Source organism: Lactuca virosa, chromosome 5, assembly GCF_052849685.1.
Source record: "Lactuca virosa cultivar CGN04683 chromosome 5, Lactuca_virosa_CGN04683_v6, whole genome shotgun sequence".
Taxonomy (NCBI): domain Eukaryota; kingdom Viridiplantae; phylum Streptophyta; class Magnoliopsida; order Asterales; family Asteraceae; genus Lactuca; species Lactuca virosa.
The window spans coordinates 245,774,049-245,795,872 of NC_136430.1; the positions used below are offsets into that span (position 1 = coordinate 245,774,049).

Here is a 21,824-nt window from a genome sequence, read left to right on the forward strand (position 1 = left end):
AAGTTCATGAGAACTCAGCTGAAACAGCTAAACGCAGAATAAAACAACTTGAGTGGCTAAGATGAATTGTCCAACTCTCTGATCGCCTACATCCCAACAATAGTCTCTATTTAGCTCAAATTTCAAGTATTATATTCTAATATTTATTAAATACTTAATTTTGGATTTTTAAAATAACATATTCTAATTAATGACCATTTTACCCCTCATATTTATAATAATGATGTCTCTAAAAATCTTCTAGGATTTATTTCCAACTATGTTACGTTATCTTTTCATAAGTACAATATATTATTCAAAATGTTATTTATTTATTTTAATTTATAAATTACCTTAATTTTGGTTTAAACTGATACATATGTCCATATAAACATGATTATCTCTTATTTTTAACTCAAAAATCAAATCCTAAATATTGTTTTCGTAAATGGATTGAGTTTAATTGGAAGCCCAATTTCAAAACCCGCATTCCAAAAGTATTCCATGTCATTAAATACAAGCCCAAATTTGTTTGATTCAAAATGTCACCAACCCAATCTAAAATTGTTACCCTATTTCTCTTAACAGTCCAAAGGAGTATACCTGATTTCAGTGAGCGACGCACGACGATACCAGAAGCTGAAGCTGAGAAGCAGAACATGAGACGGACGCTGATGTCTTCTTAGGCGATGTGCTCTCCGACGACGCCTTCTGCTCCGGCGCTGGCGGTTATCTTCTTCCCCGACGAAGAAGAAAGTTTGCAGAGGCGAGCAGATGAAACACACACACACCCACATGTCGGAAAAATCTCTTCTCACTCACGTCGTAAAACGATTGTAATCTCCCATCGACATCATAAACCCATTCGCTCATCTAATTCGGAACATCGAGACTTACAGCTGCGCACTACCTTCTTCGCGGGGACCTGATGCTCTCCACTCGTCGGAGAAAGAGAGGAGAGAGCTTGGCAGCCCCTCCTTCCTGAAAACCCACAACCGGAGGCTGCCTTTAACCCACAATATCTCTCCATTTTTACTGTAAGGGGAAGATGAGTGAATTAAACGAAAGTGTTGTTTCCTAGAGAGGTGATAATCGGTGTTGCTTTCTGAAAAACCCGATTCAAAGAGCCAAAAACGAGAAAGAGACGCAGCAGTGAGCCTACGTCGATTGCAGGGGAAAGAGACAACCCATTCTAGGGTTTTGACACTTTTGGTCCTCGGATTACACCATACTGGCAGAATCTACCCCAACACTAAAACGTCTTGCATATCTAATTTCTAAAAATTACTTATTGGACCCTGAACTAATAAAACTTATTTATATAAAATAAATTGATTTATTATTATTATTATTATTATTAATATTATTATTATTAATTTAACCATTCACCTATATAATGCATTTTATTTAATTACTCGATATTATTTATCAAACCTATTTCAAAATCATAAAATGGAAACAACCGTTACATTTGACTTTGGGTCAAACTTGAAAGATTTAGGTTGTTGACTGAGATTCGATAATTGTTTGGTGTTAGTCGGTTCGTGGTTCTGATCGGTGCAAAGAGTTGAGTGTGTTGTTGTGTAACATCCCATTTTCAAGGCAAAGAAAAATTCATTTTTAATTAAGTAATCATGTGAAATCATTTATCAAACATTGCTAATATTATATTAATTCATAAAACCTTTACGTCGTGTCTCAAAAACATATCATCGGATAATAGTAATAATCAGAGTACAATCCCAGAAAACTCAATGCAGAAATCATGCGTGAGTGTGATGTGCAGCTACCGCGCCGACTCCTTCCCTTTCGTTGAAGAGGTACCTGAAACAAAACTGAAAACTATAAGCACGAAGCTTAGTGAGTTCCCCCATCATACCACATACCATACTATAACATACTGGCAGGCATATCTAGGTGCCCGAACTACCCTGCTGAGCATACTGAGGTGCTCAACCTACCCCTGTCAGACATACCGGGGTGTCCGACCTACCCCTCGGTCATAACAACCGAACTTGGGGACTATTCCCCTCCTACTACCACTACCACATAAAACATATCATACTTGCACATAACATCACATGTAGTAGCACACAAAGATGAATATCACAAAGACAATCATCCAACATAACTCCTACTGGTGGGCCGACATTGTGGCCGTAGACCCACCGCTACTGGAAGGTGACTCACCTCGATGTCGTGTAGTGTCGGAACTGTCCTCTGCGTGAAGGTCGGCTCTCCTCGACCCCTCAATCCCTACACGACAACCTTCAAGTCATCAAACCGAACATACAACCCTAACCAGGGTCAATACCAAAACCGGGCAAAGTCAACATTGGTCAAAGTCAACATCCAGTTGACCTGAGTTGATGAGTTGGTCTACTCACTCGTCGAGTCCATACTCTGCTAACCCGATCCAACCCCGACTCCACTCATCGAGTCTAGCAAGAACTCGACGGGTTCTCCTTCATCCGACTCGCCGAGTTCATCCTTGAACTCGCCGAGTTCATCTCCCTCATAAGAATGTGTCCAGTCTATGACTCGCCGAGTTGTATGAACAACTCGTCGAGTCCATCTTCAAATATTGGGAGATTGCCTTGGACTCGCCGAGTCTGTTCGTACACTCGCCGGGTCCTATGATTCCCAGGTCCCTTTTCGTGTCTAAACATCCACGGGACTTCCTCCCTAACAGCTGGTCCATCCACAGAAAGGATTCGGTGGTCAACACACCGCGACTCGCCGAGTTCCAAGAACAACTCGTCGAGTCCATCCATGGGCAACACTATACAGTCGATTTAAATGGGTCTTAACACACCAAATACATAGATCAGGCCTCCTAATGTCCATTTTACACGTAAAGTTCCAAACTTGGTACACATGCAAGAGGTCTTTGGCCCAAAAAGCCATAAAAGATGGCCTCCAAAGTGCATGGGGTGTTCATGGCAACAAAATGGGCACCTTTGTGCCATAACCCCCCCCCCCCCCAATAGACCTGGATCTAAAGCACAAACTGACTTCCAACACTAAATCCCGAATACAACCTCTCAAGGGCTTAGAAATATGAAGGAAATGGCCCAAAAATTAAGATCTATAGACAAAGGTTCAGCTTCATACCTCCAATAAGCTGAAAATGAGCTTCAAACTCTGGATCTTCTTGTTTCCCCCTTGGTCTCACAAGTTCCTTCCCACTTCTCAAGCTTCACAATCCACCAAAATGGCCTTAGAACACACAAAAACGGCTAGGGTTTCGCTATTATATCTTCTGGGAGTACAAGGGACGATGGAGGCTGAGATAAGGTGTTTAAATAGGGTGCAAACCCTCAAATTTAGGGTTTCACTCAAACAGCGCCTACTCGCCGAGTCGGTCTTCCGACTCGTCGAGTAGGTCACTTAAACACCCCGCGGATCACGACTCTACTCGACGAGTTGGGCCACCATCTTGTCGAGTCCCATATAAAATACATGAAATTCTTGAATTAAATACGTACTAGGAATCGGGTGTTACAAATCTCCCCCACTTATTTTAGACTTCGTCCTCGAAGTCTGCTAGTGGGTCCTGAAAAAGCTCGGGGTAATGCTCCCTCATCTCATCCCCCGGCTCCTAGGTCCATTCCGAGCCCTTGTGGTGCCGCCACTGCACCTTTACCAGCTCCACGCTCTTGTTCCTCAGATCCTTCGACTTCCTGTCAAGGATAGCCACTGGCCGCTCGATGTAATTCAAGTTGTCATCCACCTGAATATCCCGCAAGGGTACAACTGCCGAGTCGTCCACCAGACACTTCCGCAACTGGGAGACGTGAAAAGTGCTATGAATCTGACTGAGTTCGGCTAGCAGATCCAGCCTATACACCACCTTGCCCACCCGGGCGACAACCTGGAAAGGTCCAATGTATCTGGGGCCCAACTTGCCCCGCTTCCTGAATCGGATGACGCCCTTCCAAGGCGAAACCTTTAGGAGAACCATATCCCCGACCTGGAACTCCAAGTCTGATCGGCGCTTTTCGGCGTAACTCTTCTGCCGACTCTGAGCAGTCTGAATCCTACTCCTAACCTGCTGAATTCTTTTTGTCGTCTTGAGCACCACCTCGGTGCTCCCCATGACCCTCTGTCCGACCTCGCCCCAACATATCGGGGTCCTGCACTTCCTCCCGTACAACATCTCGAAGGGAGGACGATCGATACTCGCGTGATAGCTGTTGTTGTAGGAGAACTCAGCTAATGGAAGGTAGGTATCCCAGCTACCACCGAAGTCTAGAATGCAGGCCCGCAACATATCCTCCAAGGTTTGGATGGTCCGCTCACTCTGACCAACCGTCTGTGGGTGGAACGTTGTGCTGAAATGCAGACGAGTACCCAACTCGTCATGAAACTTCTTCTAGAATCTGGAAGTAAACCGCACGTCTCCGTCCGAAATTACGGAGACTGGAACTCCGTGTCGAGCCACAACCTCTCGGATGTAGATATCAGCCAACTTCTCTGCTGAGATGCTGTCCTGGATCGGTATGAAATAGGCACTCTTGGTCAACCGATCCATGATGACCCAAATCGAATCCACTCCCTGTGCAGTCCTGGGAAGTTTGGTGATGAAATTCATAGTAATATCTTCCCATTTCCACATGGGAATGTCTAGCGGCTGCATCTTGCCGTGTGGCCTCTGGTGCTCGGCCTTGACCTTCCTACAGGTCAAGCATCGCTCTACATACCAGGCGACGTCTCGCTTCATGCAGGGCCACCAGTAATCGGGTCGAAGATCCCTGTACATCTTCGTCGCCCTGGGATGAATCGAGAATCGGGATTTATGCGCCTCCTCCATCAAAACCTGGTGCACAATCCTATGATAGGGAACCCACACCCTGCGGTGTAGTGTCAGTAACCCACGGCTATCATAGTCGAAGGAGGAAATCTGTCCCACAATACGCTAACTCTTCCGATGTTCCTCCTTCATAGCCTCCTGCTGGGCCTCTCGGATCTGATCCAAAAGAGGAGTCACCACCGTCATCCTTATGCAAATGTCTCTAATCAGCGCTGCCTTGCGGCTAAGCGCGTCGGCCACGACATTGGCCTTCTCCGGGTGGTAAAGGATCTCGCAATCGTAATCCTTCACCACATCTAACCACCGATGCTGCCTCATGTTCAGATTCGGCTGATCCATGAGGTACCTCAAACTCTTGTGGTCCGTGTAGATGGTACAACGGACCCCATAGAGGTAGTGTCGCCAAATCTTGAGGGCGAAGACGACCGTCCCTAACTCCAAATCATGTGTTGGGTAGTTCGCCTCATGAGGCTTCAGCTGCCTCGAAGCGTAAGTGATAACGTGCCCCCTCTGCATCAATATCGCGCCCAACGCTGAGATGGACACATCACAATACACCACAAAGTCCTCCACGCCCTCGCGCAGGAAGAGAATCGGCGCCTCGCATAGTCTCTGTCTCAACGTCTCAAACACTGCCTGCTGCTCAGGCCCCCAACGAAAGACAACGACTTTCTTCGTCAGTCGGGTCAGAGGTACGGCTATCTTCGAGAAGTCCTGAATGAATCTCTGATAATAGCCTGCCAATCCGAGGAAACTCCGAATCTCGGTTGGAGACTTCGGAACCTCCCATCTCATCACGGCCTCCACCTTGGCCGGGTCAACCAATATCCCGTTCTGGTTGACAAAGTGCCCAAGAAACCGCACCTCGCGCAACCAGAACTCGCACTTGGAGAACTTGGCATACAAGAACTCCCTCCTCAGGGTATCCAAAACTTCTCGCAGATGCTCCTCATGTTGCTCCTGCGTCTTGGAGTAAACCAAGATGTCATCAATGAAAACTATCACAGACCGATCTAGCATCGGTCTGCACACGCGGTTCATGAGGTCCATGAACGCGGCAGGAGCATTGGTGAGCCCGAAGGGCATCACCACGAACTCATAGTGACCATAGCGAGTCCGAAAAGCAGTCTTCTGTATATCCTCATCCCTGATCCTCATCTGATGGTAGCCTGACCGCAAGTCAATCTTGGAAAACCAAGATGCTCCCTGGAGCTGGTCGAACAGATCATCTATCCTCGAAAGTGGGTAACGGTTCTTCACCGTTACCTTGTTCAGCTCCCGGTGATCTATGCACATGCGATGCGACCCGTCCTTCTTCTTGACAAACAGGATCGGGGCTCCCCAAGGCGAACTACTCGGTCTGATAAATCCCTTGTCTAACAGCTCCTGCAGCTGTGTACACAACTCCTGCATCTCGGGAGGAGCCAGCCGATATGGTGCCTTGGCTATCGGAGCTGCACCAGGGACTAGATCGATCCTGAACTCCACCTGCCGCTCCGGAGGTATCCCAGGCAGCTCCTCTAGGAATACATCCGCATAATCTCGCACCACCGGGACATCGCTCACCATCGTCTTACCCGCGTCCCGGGTATCCATAACATAGGCGACATACCCAGCGCATGCTGAAGATAGCGCCTAGCCCTCGCTGCTAAGCATAGCGCTGGTCCACGTTGTGGCCTCTCGCCCTGAATCACCAGCTCTCCCCCACTTGGGGTCCTGATCCGAACGAACTGCTGCGCATAGTCGATCACTGCCCCATTGGGGCTCAACCAATCCATGCCTATAATCACCTTGTTCCCACGCAACAGAATGGGGACCAAGTCTACCAAATAACGCTCCTCGAACAACCTCAAAACACAGTCCCTAAAAACCTCTGACGCTCGCACTGATCGATCGTCCGCAATCTCGACCTCTAGAGGGCAATCCAACATGCCCGAAGACTTAGGGAACCTCTTGCTAAGCGCAAGAGAGACAAATGATCGGGTAGCACCCGAATCCAACAATACCTGAATTGGGATACCGTTCACATGGAAGGATCCTAAACAACATACAACATAACATATCAATATTGTAAACAACATATAATAAAAGCTAGGGAGAAGAAATCATACCCGTCACCACATCGGGTGCGGTGCGTGCGTCCTCGGTAGTCAGATGGAAGGCTCGGCTCCTCACGACTGGAGCCTCTGACTTGCCCTACTGGCCATCAGTAATCCGCAGGGTCGCTGGAGCTGGCGCCGCCACCGGCGCTGCTGCTGTCAATCTCGGGCAATCGGCCTTTTTATGGCCCTTCTGATTGCAATGAAAGCAAATCAATTCTGATGTCTGGAATGTGGGAGTGGCAGCAGTACAATCCTTGCCAAAGTGCCCAACCTTGCCGCACTTATAGCAGCCGGAAGACCCGAGTCTACACACCCCTTCGTGCGGCTTGTCGCACTTTCCGCAGCGGCTCCGGCCCTGGTGGCCCTTCGACCTGACGTCGGATCCCTTGGGTTTCTTCCCCGAAACCCCAGTCACCTGACCCTCCTCCGCTTTCCTCTTCCGGATGTGCTCCAAATCAATCGCCCTCTCCCTCGCCCTGGCGATCATAGAATCCAGGGTTGGGCAAGTTGAGTAGCTGACATGCTCTCGGATATCAGCTCGTAACATATCATGATAGCAGGTTTTGCGCATCTCCTCGTCCCCCGCATACTGGGGCACCAACAATTCCCTATCCCGGAACTTGGCGGTAATTTCCACCACTGACTCAGTCGTATGCCTCATATCGAGAAACTCCCTGGCCAGCTGCTGAAGCTCCACAGCTGGCGCGAACTCAGCCTTGAACCGGGCTAGAAATTCCGACCAAGTCATAGCCTCAATAGCCGAGGCTCCCAGAGAGTCACCAACCGACTCCCACCAGTCCCTAGCCCTGTCCCTCAAGCATCCCGCAACATAACTGACCTTCGACCCCTCAGGGCAGAAGCTCGTCAATTGTACGGACTCCATGTCCGCAATCCATCGTCTGGCGGCAATGGGGTCCTTAGCCCCATGGAAATCTGGCGCACCACTGCCCCTGAAGTCCTTGAAGGACAGTGTGTGTGACCTTGACTGACTGAATGTCATATCGCTCGTGAATGCTTTTAGGCGATCCTCCATCAGCTCTATCATCCCTTCCTTGATCGACCCGAAAATCACCGGGGTCGACTCAAGAATACCTCTCGTAATCTCAGACGCGATGAAATCGCGTAGTCCCTCGTCCACTGGCTCGGAACCTGCCCCCGAACCCGATCCTGTACCGGATCCTGATCCTGAACCTCCTCTTCCATGACGTGTGATCATCACCATTCTGAAACATAACACATAATTGTCAGAATCATACATAAACCTCGAGAGGTTTCATACACTCTACAAGTTTTCTGGTTCCATCTCGGCCCTCCTCGATTCGAGTACGGATCCTCTGTTTTCAGTAGTACGGGCTCATACTACCTTCCACATCTATCCGTACTTTCCTCGAGGATTGCTTCGACTTCACCAAGTCCCTCCTATTACTGTTGCACTCTTTTCCAATCTCGTCCTAGGCTTACCCTAGGGTAACTCTCCGACCTACTCTCCGCCATCAGCTGCATAAGGAACCCCTGCTACCTTTACCTAACTAGCTCGCGAATACCATTACATATTACTAAGACCAGATAATTCTTCGAATGAAAGGTCCTACCCCACTACGGTTGGACTCAAACAAGAGCTGCGCAGTAGGGCTAGACCTAACCTTCTGGAATTATTTCTTCCTCGCAATATGTAACTTAACGTATTCGTTTACTAGTTAGCTAAAGATAACTAGGACTCCCGAAGCACAAAGCAACAGCATTCGGGCATTGAGTAACCCAATCCAATCGTACTCTATCCAAGCTATCATATAACTGACTAATCAGTAACCTCTCGCAGCTCAAAAGCACATATAGCAGGCATATCATGCATCTTCCTAGATCCTTAGCCCTAATCTAGCATGCAACTCTCATAATCATATCATATCATAACATAACATGTATGGGTATCTTGGGGAAAACTTACTTGAGCTCGGTCGGTCGCGCACATCACACACCTTGTTCTTTTTCAAAGTTCCTTTTTCTCTTTACAAACTTCTTTTCATAAAGTGATTTTCTTTTTGAAATTTTTTTTACCAAGTCCTCAGTTTGAGTTCAGACACACCCGAGAGTGTATCTGAATCCCTCAAACTAAGGCTCTGATACCAACTTGTAACATCCCCTTTTCAAGGCAAAGAACAATTCATTTTTAATTAAGTAATCATGTGAAATCATTTATCAAAAATTGCTAATATTATATTAATTCATAAAACCTTTACGTCGTGTCTCAAAAACATATCATCGGATAATAGTAATAATCAGAGTACAATCCCAGAAAACTCAATGCGGAAATCATGTGTGAGTGTGATGTGTCGCTACCGCGTCGGCTCCTTCCCCTTCGCTGAAGAGGTACCTGAAACAAAACAGAAAACTGTAAGCACGAAGCTTAGTGAGTTCCCCCATCATACCACATACCATACTATAACATACTGGCAGGCATATCTAGGTGCCCGAACTACCCTGCTGAGCATACTGAGGTGCTCAACCTACCCCTGTCAGACATACCGGGGTGTCCGACCTACCCCTCGGTCATAACAACCGAACTTGGGGACTATTCCCCTCCTACTACCACTACCACATAAAACATATCATACTTGCACATAACATCACATGTAGTAGCACACAAAGATGAATATCACAAAGACAATCATCCAACATAACTCCTACTGGTGGGCCGACATTGTGGCCGTAGACCCACCGCTACTGGAAGGTGACTCACCTCGATGTCGTGTAGTGTCGGAACTGTCCTCTGCGTGAAGGTCGGCTCTCCTCGACCCCTCAATCCCTACACGACAACCTTCAAGTCATCAAACCGAACATACAACCCTAACCAGGGTCAATACCAAAACCGGGCAAAGTCAACATTGGTCAAAGTCAACATCCAGTTGACCTGAGTTGATGAGTTGGTCTACTCACTCGTCGAGTCCATACTCTGCTAACCCGATCCAACCCCGACTCCACTCATCGAGTCTAGCAAGAACTCGACGGGTTCTCCTTCATCCGACTCGCCGAGTAAAACAACTTGAGTGGCTAAGATGAATTGTCCAACTCTCTGATCGCCTACATCCCAACAATAGTCTCTATTTAGCTCAAATTTCAAGTATTATATTCTAATATTTATTAAATACTTAATTTTGGATTTTTAAAATAACATATTCTAATTAATGACCATTTTACCCCTCATATTTATAATAATGATGTCTCTAAAAATCTTCTAGGATTTATTTCCAACTATGTTACGTTATCTTTTCATAAGTACAATATATTATTCAAAATGTTATTTATTTATTTTAATTTATAAATTACCTTAATTTTGGTTTAAACTGATACATATGTCCATATAAACATGATTATCTCTTATTTTTAACTCAAAAATCAAATCCTAAATATTGTTTTCGTAAATGGATTGAGTTTAATTGGAAGCCCAATTTCAAAACCCGCATTCCAAAAGTATTCCATGTCATTAAATACAAGCCCAAATTTGTTTGATTCAAAATGTCACCAACCCAATCTAAAATTGTTACCCTATTTCTCTTAACAGTCCAAAGGAGTATACCTGATTTCAGTGAGCGACGCACGACGATACCAGAAGCTGAAGCTGAGAAGCAGAACATGAGACGGACGCTGATGTCTTCTTAGGCGATGTGCTCTCCGACGACGCCTTCTGCTCCGGCGCTGGCGGTTATCTTCTTCCCCGACGAAGAAGAAAGTTTGCAGAGGCGAGCAGATGAAACACACACACACCCACATGTCGGAAAAATCTCTTCTCACTCACGTCGTAAAACGATTGTAATCTCCCATCGACATCATAAACCCATTCGCTCATCTAATTCGGAACATCGAGACTTACAGCTGCGCACTACCTTCTTCGCGGGGACCTGATGCTCTCCACTCGTCGGAGAAAGAGAGGAGAGAGCTTGGCAGCCCCTCCTTCCTGAAAACCCACAACCGGAGGCTGCCTTTAACCCACAATATCTCTCCATTTTTACTGTAAGGGGAAGATGAGTGAATTAAACGAAAGTGTTGTTTCCTAGAGAGGTGATAATCGGTGTTGCTTTCTGAAAAACCCGATTCAAAGAGCCAAAAACGAGAAAGAGACGCAGCAGTGAGCCTACGTCGATTGCAGGGGAAAGAGACAACCCATTCTAGGGTTTTGACACTTTTGGTCCTCGGATTACACCATACTGGCAGAATCTACCCCAACACTAAAACGTCTTGCATATCTAATTTCTAAAAATTACTTATTGGACCCTGAACTAATAAAACTTATTTATATAAAATAAATTGATTTATTATTATTATTATTATTATTAATATTATTATTATTAATTTAACCATTCACCTATATAATGCATTTTATTTAATTACTCGATATTATTTATCAAACCTATTTCAAAATCATAAAATGGAAACAACCGTTACATTTGACTTTGGGTCAAACTTGAAAGATTTAGGTTGTTGACTGAGATTCGATAATTGTTTGGTGTTAGTCGGTTCGTGGTTCTGATCGGTGCAAAGAGTTGAGTGTGTTGTTGTGTAACATCCCATTTTCAAGGCAAAGAAAAATTCATTTTTAATTAAGTAATCATGTGAAATCATTTATCAAACATTGCTAATATTATATTAATTCATAAAACCTTTACGTCGTGTCTCAAAAACATATCATCGGATAATAGTAATAATCAGAGTACAATCCCAGAAAACTCAATGCAGAAATCATGCGTGAGTGTGATGTGCAGCTACCGCGCCGACTCCTTCCCTTTCGTTGAAGAGGTACCTGAAACAAAACTGAAAACTATAAGCACGAAGCTTAGTGAGTTCCCCCATCATACCACATACCATACTATAACATACTGGCAGGCATATCTAGGTGCCCGAACTACCCTGCTGAGCATACTGAGGTGCTCAACCTACCCCTGTCAGACATACCGGGGTGTCCGACCTACCCCTCGGTCATAACAACCGAACTTGGGGACTATTCCCCTCCTACTACCACTACCACATAAAACATATCATACTTGCACATAACATCACATGTAGTAGCACACAAAGATGAATATCACAAAGACAATCATCCAACATAACTCCTACTGGTGGGCCGACATTGTGGCCGTAGACCCACCGCTACTGGAAGGTGACTCACCTCGATGTCGTGTAGTGTCGGAACTGTCCTCTGCGTGAAGGTCGGCTCTCCTCGACCCCTCAATCCCTACACGACAACCTTCAAGTCATCAAACAGAACATACAACCCTAAACAGGGTCAATACCAAAACCGGGCAAAGTCAACATCCAGTTGACCTGACTCGCCGAGTTGGTCTACTCACTCGTCGAGTCCATACTCTACTAACCCGATCCAACCCCGACTCCACTCGTCGAGTCTAGCAAGAACTCGACGGGTTCTCCTTCATTCAAACCATCGGGACCATCTTCATCCGACTCGCCGAGTTCATCTCCCTCATAAGAATGTGTCCAGTCTATGACTCGCCGAGTTGTATGAACAACTAGTCGAGTCCATCTTCAAAGATTGGGAGATTGCCTTGGACTCGCCGAGTCTATTCGTACACTCGTCGAGTTGTAGCACCTGGTTCCTGGTATGTATTTTATTTAAGTAATTTTGCATTTTTGGCCTGGGACTCGGCGAGTTGAAGGCCCAACTCGTCGAGTAGAAGCGGGATGAGACGCGGGATTTAAGTATGGAACTCGTCGAGTCGGGTCCTGGACTCGACGAGTAGGCTCTGACTGGACAAAAACCCTAATCTGAGGGTTTGCGCCCTATTTAATCATCTCTTTCAGCCACCACTCTTCCCTATTGCTCCCAGAAACCCTCCATAGCAAACCCTAAGTGTTTTGGTGCAAGATCTAAGGATTTTGAGTGATTTTTGTGGGTTTTGACCACAAGGAAGAAGGAAGAGCATAGAAGGATCAAGAGGAGACTGAAGGATTCGAGTTTGGTACATCATTTGCAGTTCTTGTAAGGTATAAAGTCGATACCTTGCTTGTTCATTTGCTAGATCCCTTTTTGGGGAGATTTAGGGCTTTTATAAGCCATTCTTGGTAACCAACCATGATTGCAAGCATGGTTGGGGGTCAAAACTTCGGATCTAGGACTTGGGAAAAGTCACAAGGCAGATTGGGGTTGCTTTTGCACTCAAGGAAGGTCCCATGCAACATAAGAGCCATTTTAGGGACTTTTAGGCTCAAAAGTCCCATGCATGCACGTAAAGTTCGTAACTTTATGTGCTAGATCGAGCTTAGGGGCTTGGATCTATCATTTGGACAAAAGTTGTACACCATAAATCGAAGGAATAGACTTGGGACTGTATCGACTCGGCGAGTCGTTCTTGGGACTCGGCGAGTCCGAGGCTTGACTTCCCTTTTTCTGTTATGGTTCACGAGACCCAGTTGAGTGAAAGAAAGGTTTTAGAGGGTCCAGGGCAGTGACCCAAACGTATTGGGATAAGCCTTAGTCCTGGAGTTCATAGGATCGGCGAGTGCATGAGCCGACTCGGCGAGTCCAAGGCAATCTCCCAACTCTTGAAGATGAACTCGACGAGTTGTTCATACAACTCGGCGAGTCGAGGACAGGACGTGTTCATAGGATGAAGATGGACTCGACGAGTGTTCATACCGCTCGGCGAGTCGGATGAGGGTTCATCCGAGGTTGTATTAGAAGGAGAACTCGTCGAGTCGTTGCTAAACTCGACGAGTAGAGACGTGGATGGGGGACAGTTGAAGGGATAGGGACTCGACGAGTTGGCGGCCCAACTCGGCGATTCGGGTCAACTGGAAGTTGACTTTGACTTTGACTTGGACTTGGTCAGGGGTAAATGGTCATTTTACCCTAAGAATAGATATCAGACTCTGATTAAGTGTTTTGTGGGGATTATAGCCGGAGGATTTCCGGAGCAGCAGCAGACAAAGATTTCCCGCACAGATTATCAGCAGCTACTCGTTCGAGGTGAGTTACCTTCCAGTAGTTGTGGGTCTACGGCCACAATGCCCGCCCACCAGTAGGAGTTGTATGTTAGATGATTGTCTTTGTGATATCATCTGGATTTGCTACTACCTGATATGTTATATGCTGGCATGTTATGTTATATGTGAAAGTAGTAGGGTTCGGTTGTTAGGACCGAAGGGTAGGTCAGACACCCCAAATATGTCTGACAGTATGTGATGATATGTTTATATGCTAGCATGATATGTTATATGTGATAGTGGTAGTAGGGAGGGAATAGTCCTCAAGTTCGGTTGTTAGGACCGATGGGTAGGTCAGACACCCCAGATATGTCTAACAGTATGTTTATGTTATGATATATGTGATAATAGTAGTAGAGGGTGGAGTAGCCCCCGAGGTTCGGTTGTTAGGACCGAACGGTAGGTCAGCACCCCAGAATGGCTTGACATGGGTAGGTTAGCACCCCAGAATGGCTTGACATGGGTAGGTCGGCACCCCAGAATGGTCGTACTGGGTTGGTCGGGCACCCCAGAATTGCCCGGCAGTATGTCTATGATGTATCTGTATGGTATGTGGTATGATGGGGGAACTCACTAAGCTTTGTGCTTACAGTTTTAGTTTTGGTTTCAGGTACCTCTTCGTCTTAGGGGAAAGAGCCGGCAGTGTAGCAGCGCATCACACACACACACACATGATTTCCGCATGGAGTTTTCTGGGATTGTACTCTGATTGATTTTACTTTGACATTATGATTTTCAGACACATTGTTATATTTTTGTTTGCAAATGATATGGCATGGGAAATGTTTTGGTAAACTATGTTGAGAATTACTTAATTAAAAATGAAAAAAAAATGGGCTTGAAAATTGGGATGTTACACGAGTCCTATGATTCCCAGGTCCCTTTTCGTGTCTAAACATCCACGGGACTTCCTCCCTAACAGTTGGTCCATCCACAGAAAGGATTTGGTGGTCAACACACCGCGACTCGCCGAGTTCCAAGAACAACTCGTCGAGTTCATCCATGTGCAACACTATACTGTTGATTTAAATGGGTCTTAACACACCGAAACCATAGATCAGGCCTCCTAATGTCCATTTTACACGTAAAGTTCCAAACTTGGTACACATGCAAGGGGTCTTTAGCCCAAAAAGCCATAAAAGATGGCCTCCAAAGTGCATGGGGTGTTCATGGCAACAAAATGGGCACCTTTGTGCCATAAAACCCCCCCAATAGACCTGGATCTAAAGCACACACTGACTTCCAACACTAAATCTCGAATACAACCTCTCAAGGGCTTAGAAATATGAAGGAAATGGCCCAAAAATCAAGATCTATAGACAAAGCTTCAGCTTCATACCTCCAATAAGCTGAAAATGAGCTTCAAACTCTGGATCTTCTTGTTTCCCCCTTGGTCTCACAAGTTCCTTCCCTCTTCTCAAGCTTCACAACCCACCAAAAAGCACCAAAATGGCCTTAGAACACACAAAAACGGCTAGGGTTTCGCTATGATATCTTCTGGGAGTACAAGGGACGATGGAGGCTGAGATAAGGTGTTTAAATAGGGTGCAAACCCTCAAATTTAGGGTTTCACTCAAACAACGCCTACTCGTCGGGTCGGTCTTCCGACTCGTCGAGTAGGTCACTTAAACACCCCGCGGATCACGACTCTACTCGTCGAGTCCCATAGAAAATACATAAAATTCTTGAATTAAATACGTACCAGGAATCGGGTGTTACATGTTGTGCTTCTCAGATTTTTCGATTCAGGTGAATTTCTCACTATGTCATGTTTCTCATTGTATATCGTTTCTAAAGTGACGAAATTGTGTTTCGACCCATCCTAAAAAAATAGTATACCATAGGGGACCAAATTTGATTAAAATTTTAAAATGTATTTCTTGCTTTAAGGTGTCTAGACTCAAACTGAGGGATTTAAAAGATTTTTACAAAGAAAATGGTTTTCTAAAATCTGAGTCAAAGGGGTTTTGAGAAAGAACAAGGTGTGTGATGCGTGCGACCAGCCGAGCTCAAGTAAGTTTTCCCCAAGATACCCATACTTGTTATAGTAAGTTACATGATGCATGATACTGAGAACTGCATGCTAGATTAGGGGTAAGGATCTAGGAGGATGCCTTGTATGCCTGATATATATGATTTTGAGAACTGCATGCTAGATTATGGCTAAGGATCTAGGAGGATGCCTTGTATGCCTGATATATATGATTCCGAGAACTGCATGCTAGATTAGGGCTAAGGATCTAGGAAGGATTCCTTATATGCCTGTTGTACGAGCTGTATGCGAGGACTGTTTAGTCAGCAGTAGGATAGCCTGATTAGGTTATGCCTGATGCGGTCACTCGATGCACGAATGTTGCTTGCTTTGTGCTTAAGGGGTCCTGGCTAACTTTAACTAACTAGTGGGCGGATATGTAACAGTACTCGCAAGCTAGTTAGGGAAGGGAAGTGGGGACTCATAGTGCAGCTGATGACGGAGAGTAGGTCGGAGAGTGCCCTAGGAAAGCCTGGGTTGAGACCAATTGGAAAGGGATATTGGTTAAGGGACTTGGCAAAGTCGAGACAGTCCTTGAGGAAAGTACGGATAGATGTGGAAGGTAGTATGGGCCCGTACTACTGGAAGCAGAGGATCCGTACTCGAATCAAGGAAGGTTGAGACAGAACCGGGAAACTTGGAGAGTGTGTTAGACCTCTCGAGAGTATGTATGACCCTAACATTTATGCGTGTATTTTTCCGTATGGTGACCACACGACATGGAGCAGGAGGTTCCGGATCAGGACCAGGATCAGGCTCGGGTGCAGGATCCGAGCAGGTTGATGACGGGCTGCGCGAGTTCATCGCGTCTGAGATCACGAGAGGCATTCTTGAGTCGACCCCGGTCATTTTCGGGTCGATCAAGGAGGGGATTGTTGAGCTGATGGAGGATCGCCTCCGGGCATTCAGGAGTGATATGGCGTCTAGCCAGACGAGTACGCGCACACTGTCCTTTAAGGACTTCCGTGGGAGTGGTGCGCCGGATTATCACGGGGTGAAAGACCCCATCGTTGCCAGGAGATGGATCGCAGACATTGAGTCTGCGCAGTTGACGAGCTTCTGCCCGGAAGGGTCGAAGGTCCGCTTTGCTGCGGGATGTTTGAGGGATAGAGCTAGAGACTGGTGGGAGTCGATTGGTGACTCATTGGGAGCCCTAGCCGTCAAGGCTATGACGTGGTCAGATTTCGTGACCAGATTCAGGGCTGAGTTTGCGCCGGCTGTAGAGCTTCAGTGGCTGGCCAGAGAGTTTTTGGATATGAGGCAGACTACAGAGACTGTGGCGGAGATCACCGCCAAGTTCTGGGAGAGAGCATTGTTGGTACCCCAGTATGCGGGGGATGAGGAGATGCGGAAGACCCACTACCATGATATGTTGAGGGCTGATATTCGGGAGCATGTCAGCTACTCTGCCTGCCCGACCCTGGAGTTCATGATTGCCAGGGCGCGGGAGAGGGAGCTCGATTTGGAGCACGTGAGGAAGAGGAAAGCTGAGTCTGAGCAGGTTACAGGGGTTTCGGGGAAGAAACCCAAGGGATCCGACGTTAGGTCGAAGGGCCAGCCAGGCCAGAGCCGCTGCAGGAAGTGCGGCAGGCCGCATGAGGGAGCTTGTAGAGCGGGATCGTCAGGCTGCTACAAGTGCGGCAAGACGAGGCACTTTGGCAGGGATTGTACTGCCCCTGCCCCCACAGTACAAATGACAGACCTGATTTGCTTCCATTGCAATAAGAGGAGCCACAAAAAGGCCAACTACCCGAGATTGACAGCAGCGTAAGCAGTGGCGCCGGTTTCAGCGACAGCGCGGGTTGCAGATGGCTGGAAGGCCAAGACAGAGGCTCCAGTGGTGCGGAGCCGAGCATTTCAGTTGACAGCCGAGGAGGCACGCGCTGCACCTGATGTAGTGACGGGTATGATTCCTTTCTTATGCTTTTATGTTATGGCGCTGTGATCTTGATATGTTATGTATGTGCTCTGTTTAGGATCGTTCCATGTGAACGGTATCCCAGTTCAGGTATTGTTTGATTCGGGTGCTACCCGATCGTTTGTCTCTCTTGCGCTTAGCAAGAAGTTTCCTGAGTCGTCGGGCACGTTGGATTGCCCTCTAGAGGTCGAGATTGCGGAAGATCGGTCAGTGCGAGCATCAGAGGTCTACCGAGATTGCGTCCTGCGACTGTTTGAGGAGCGTTATCTGGTAGATCTGGTTCCCATACCTTTGCGGGGGAACAAGGTTATTATCGGTATAGATTGGCTAAGCCCCAATGGGGCAGTGATTGACTGTGCGCAGCAGTTGGTGCGGATCAGGACCCCAAGTGGGGGAGAGCTGGTGATTCAGGGCGAGAGGCCACAGCAAGGACCAGCTTTATGTTCAGCAGCGAGAGCTAGGCTTTACCTTCAGCAGGGTTGCGCAGGATTTGTTGCCTATGTGATGGATACCCGGGAGATGGGTAAGGCAACGATTCCCCGAGGAGTTGCCTGGGATACCTCCGGAGAGGCAAGTAGAGTTCAGGATTGAACTAGTCCCTGGTGCGGCTCCGATAGCCAAGGCACCGTATCGGTTGGCTCCTCCTGAGATGCAGGAGTTGTCTACGCAGCTGCAGGAGCTGCTAGACAAGGGATTCATTAGACCGAGCAGTTCACCCTGGGGAGCCCCGATTCTGTTTGTGAAGAAGAAGGACGGGTCGCATCGGATGTGTATAGATTATAAGGAGTTGAATAAGGTAACGGTGAAGAACCGTTACCCACTCCCGAGGATTGATGACTTCTTTGACCAGCTACATGGAGCATCTTGGTTCTCCAAGATTGATTTGCGATTAGGATATCATCAGATGAGGGTCAGAGAGGAGGATGTACAGAAGACTGCGTTCCGGACGCGCTATGGCCACTACGAGTTCGTGGTGATGCCCTTCGGGCTCACCAATGCTCCTGCCGCGTTCATGGACCTCATGAACCGTGTGTGTAGACCGATGTTAGACTGGTCTGTGATAGTGTTTATTGATGATATCTTGGTTTACTCCAAGACGCAGAGGAGCACGAAGAGCATCTGCGAGAGGTTCTGGAGACCTTGAGAAGGGAGAGCGTGTATGCTAAGTTCTCCAAGTGTGAGTTCTAGTTGCGCGAGGTGCAGTTTCTCGGGCACCTTGTCAACCATTATGGGATATCGGTGGACCCGGCCAAAGTGGAGGTCGTGATGAGATGGGAGGTTCCGAGGTCTCCATCTGAGATTCTGAGTTTCCTAGGATTAGCCGGCTACAATCGGAGATTCATCCAGGATTTCTCCAAGATAGCCGTACTCCTGACCAGGCTAACGAGGAAAGTCGTGGTCTTTCGTTGGGAGCCTGAGCAGCAGGCCGCATTCGAGACACTGAGACAAAGATTGTGCGAGGCACCGATCTTAGCCCTGCCAAAGGGCATAGAGGATTTTATGGTATATTGTGATGCGTCCATCTCAGGTTTGGGCGCGGTACTAATACGGAGAGGGCATGTTATTGCATACGCTTCGAGGCAGCTGAAGCCTCACGAGGCGAATTACCTGACGCATGATTTGGAGCTGGGGGCTATTGTTTTTGCCCTCAAAATTTGGCGTCATTACCTCTATTGTGTTCGTTGTACCATTTACACGGACCACAAGAGTTTGAGGTACCTCATGGATCAGCCGAACCTGAACATGAGGAAGCGTCGGTGGCTTGATGTGGTTAAGGATTATGATTGGGAGATCCTCTACCACCCGGGGAAGGCCAATGTCGTGGCCGATGCGCTTAGCCGCAAGGCAGCGCCAATCAGGGACATCTGTCTGAGGATGACAGTGGTGACTCCACTATTGGAGCGGATCCGGGAGGCTCAGCGGGAGGCTATGAAGGAGGAACATCGGAAGAGCGAGCGTATAGTGGGTCAGGTTTCCTCCTTCGAATATGATAGCCGAGGGTTATTGAGTCTTCACCGTAGGGTGTGGGTCCCTTATCTTGGAGGCGTGCGCCAGATCCTGATGGAGGAGGCACACAAATCCAGATTCTCTATCCATCCCGGAGCGACGAAGATGTATAGAGATCTTCGTCTTGATTATTGGTGGCCCTACATGAAGCGGGACGTAGCATGGTATGTGGAGCGGTGCTTGACCTGCAGGAAGGTCAAGGCCAAGCACCAGAGGCCACACGGCAAGATGCAGCCGTTAGATATTCCCATGTGGAAATGGGAAGATATTACCATGGATCTCATCACCAAGCTTCCCAAGACTGCACAAGGAGTGGATTCGATTTGGGTAATCGTGGATCTGTTGACCAAGAGTGCCCATTTCATACCGATCCAGGAGAGCATCTCGGCCGAGAATTTGGCCGACATCTATATCCGAGAGGTGGTAGCTCGGCACGGAGTGCCAGTTTCAGTGATTTCCGATAGGGATGTGCGGTTTACTTCCAGGTTTTGGAAGAAGTTTCATGACAACCTGGGTACTCGTCTGCATTTTAGCACCGCCTTTCACCCGCAGACGGATGATCAGAGCGAGCGGACCATACAGACGCTAGAGGACATGCTGCGGGCATGTGTTTTAGACTTCGTAGGTAGCTGGGATACCTACCTTCCGTTGGCGGAATTCTCGTATAATAATAGCTATCATGCGATTATTGACCGTCCTCCCTTCGAGATGTTATACGGGAGGAAGTGCAGGACCCCGATATGTTGGGGTGAGGTCGGCCAGAGGGTCATGGGGAGCACCGAAGTGGTGCTCAAGACGACAGAGAGGATTCAGCAGGTTAGGAGCAGACTTCAGACTGCTCAGAGTCGGCAGAAAAGTTATGCCGACAAGCGCCGACCAGACCTGGAGTTCCAGGTCGGGGACATGGTTCTCCTGAAGGTGTCGCCATGGAAGGGCGTCATCCGATTCAAGAAACGGGGCAAGTTGGGCCCCAGGTAAATTGGACCGTTCAGGGTCTTAGCCCGGGTGGGCAAGGTGGCGTACAGGTTGGATCTGCCAGCCGAACTCAGCCAGATCCACAACACTTTCCATGTCTCTCAGCTGCGGAAGTGCCTGGTGGACGACTCAGCAGTAGTACCCTTAGAGGACATTCAGGTCGATGACATCCTGAATTACATTGAGCGACCTGTAGCAATCCTCGACCAGAAGTCGAAGGATCTGAGGAACAAGAGGGTGGAGCTCGTGAAGGTGCAATGGCAGCACCGGAAGGGCTCGGAATGGACCTGGGAGCCGGTGGATGAGATGATGGAGCATTACACAGAGCTGTTCCAGGATCGAGCAGCAGACTTCAAGGACGAAGTCTGAAATAAGTGGGGGAGATTTGTAGCACCTGGTTCCTGGTATGTATTTTATTTAAGTAATTTTGCATTTTTGGCCTGGGACTCGGCGAGTTGAAGGCCCAACTCGCCGAGTAGAAGCGGGATGAGACGCGAGATTTAAGTATGGAACTCGTCGAGTCGGGTCCTGGACTCGACGAGTAGGCTCTGACTGGACAAAAACCCTAATATGAGGGTTTGCGCCCTATTTAATCATCTCTTTCAGCCACCACTCGTCCCTATTGCTCCCAGAAACCCTCCATAGCAAACCCTAAGTGTTTTGGTGCAAGATCTAAGGCTTTTGAGTGATTTTTGTGGGTTTTGACCACAAGGAAGAAGGAAGAGCATAGAAGGATCAAGAGGAGACTGGAGGATTCGAGTTTGGTACATCATTTGCACTTTTTGTAAGGTATAAAGTCGATACCTTGCTTGTTTATTTGCTAGATCCCTTTTTGGGGAGATTTATGGCTTTTATAAGCCATTCTTGGTAACCAACCATGATTGCAAGCATGGTTGGGGGTCAAAACTTCGGATCTAGGACTTGGGAAGAGTCACAAGGCAGATTGGGGTTGCTTTCGCACTCAAGGAAGGTCCCATGCAACATAAGAGCCATTTTAGGGCCTTT

At 47.4% G+C, this 21,824-nt stretch overlaps 1 protein-coding gene and 1 long non-coding RNA gene across 2 annotated transcripts; both read right to left on the reverse strand.

Annotated features, from left to right (window-relative positions):
- Positions 1–1,668: 1,668 nt before the first annotated feature.
- Positions 1,669–8,116, reverse strand: LOC145112572 (uncharacterized). Its single transcript, XM_079048723.1, has 2 exons — positions 6,904–8,116; positions 1,669–1,803 (listed from the first exon to the last, which is right to left on the reverse strand). Exon 1 carries the CDS (start codon positions 8,114–8,116, stop codon positions 6,989–6,991), a length of 1,128 nt encoding a protein of 375 aa, XP_078904849.1. The 3' UTR covers positions 1,669–1,803; positions 6,904–6,988.
- Positions 8,117–9,152: 1,036 nt separating this feature from the next.
- LOC145117092 (uncharacterized) lies at positions 9,153–10,974 on the reverse strand. The gene is made up of 3 exons (XR_013712486.1): positions 10,469–10,974; positions 9,632–9,972; positions 9,153–9,265 (listed from the first exon to the last, which is right to left on the reverse strand). It is a non-coding gene; the product is annotated as an uncharacterized LOC145117092 (long non-coding RNA).
- Positions 10,975–21,824: the final 10,850 nt, after the last annotated feature.

Excerpts from the sequence above, each read along its gene's own strand:
- LOC145112572 (XM_079048723.1), bottom strand. The coding sequence starts at position 8,116 with ATGGTGATGATCACACGTCATGGAAGAGGAGGTTCAGGATCAGGATCC.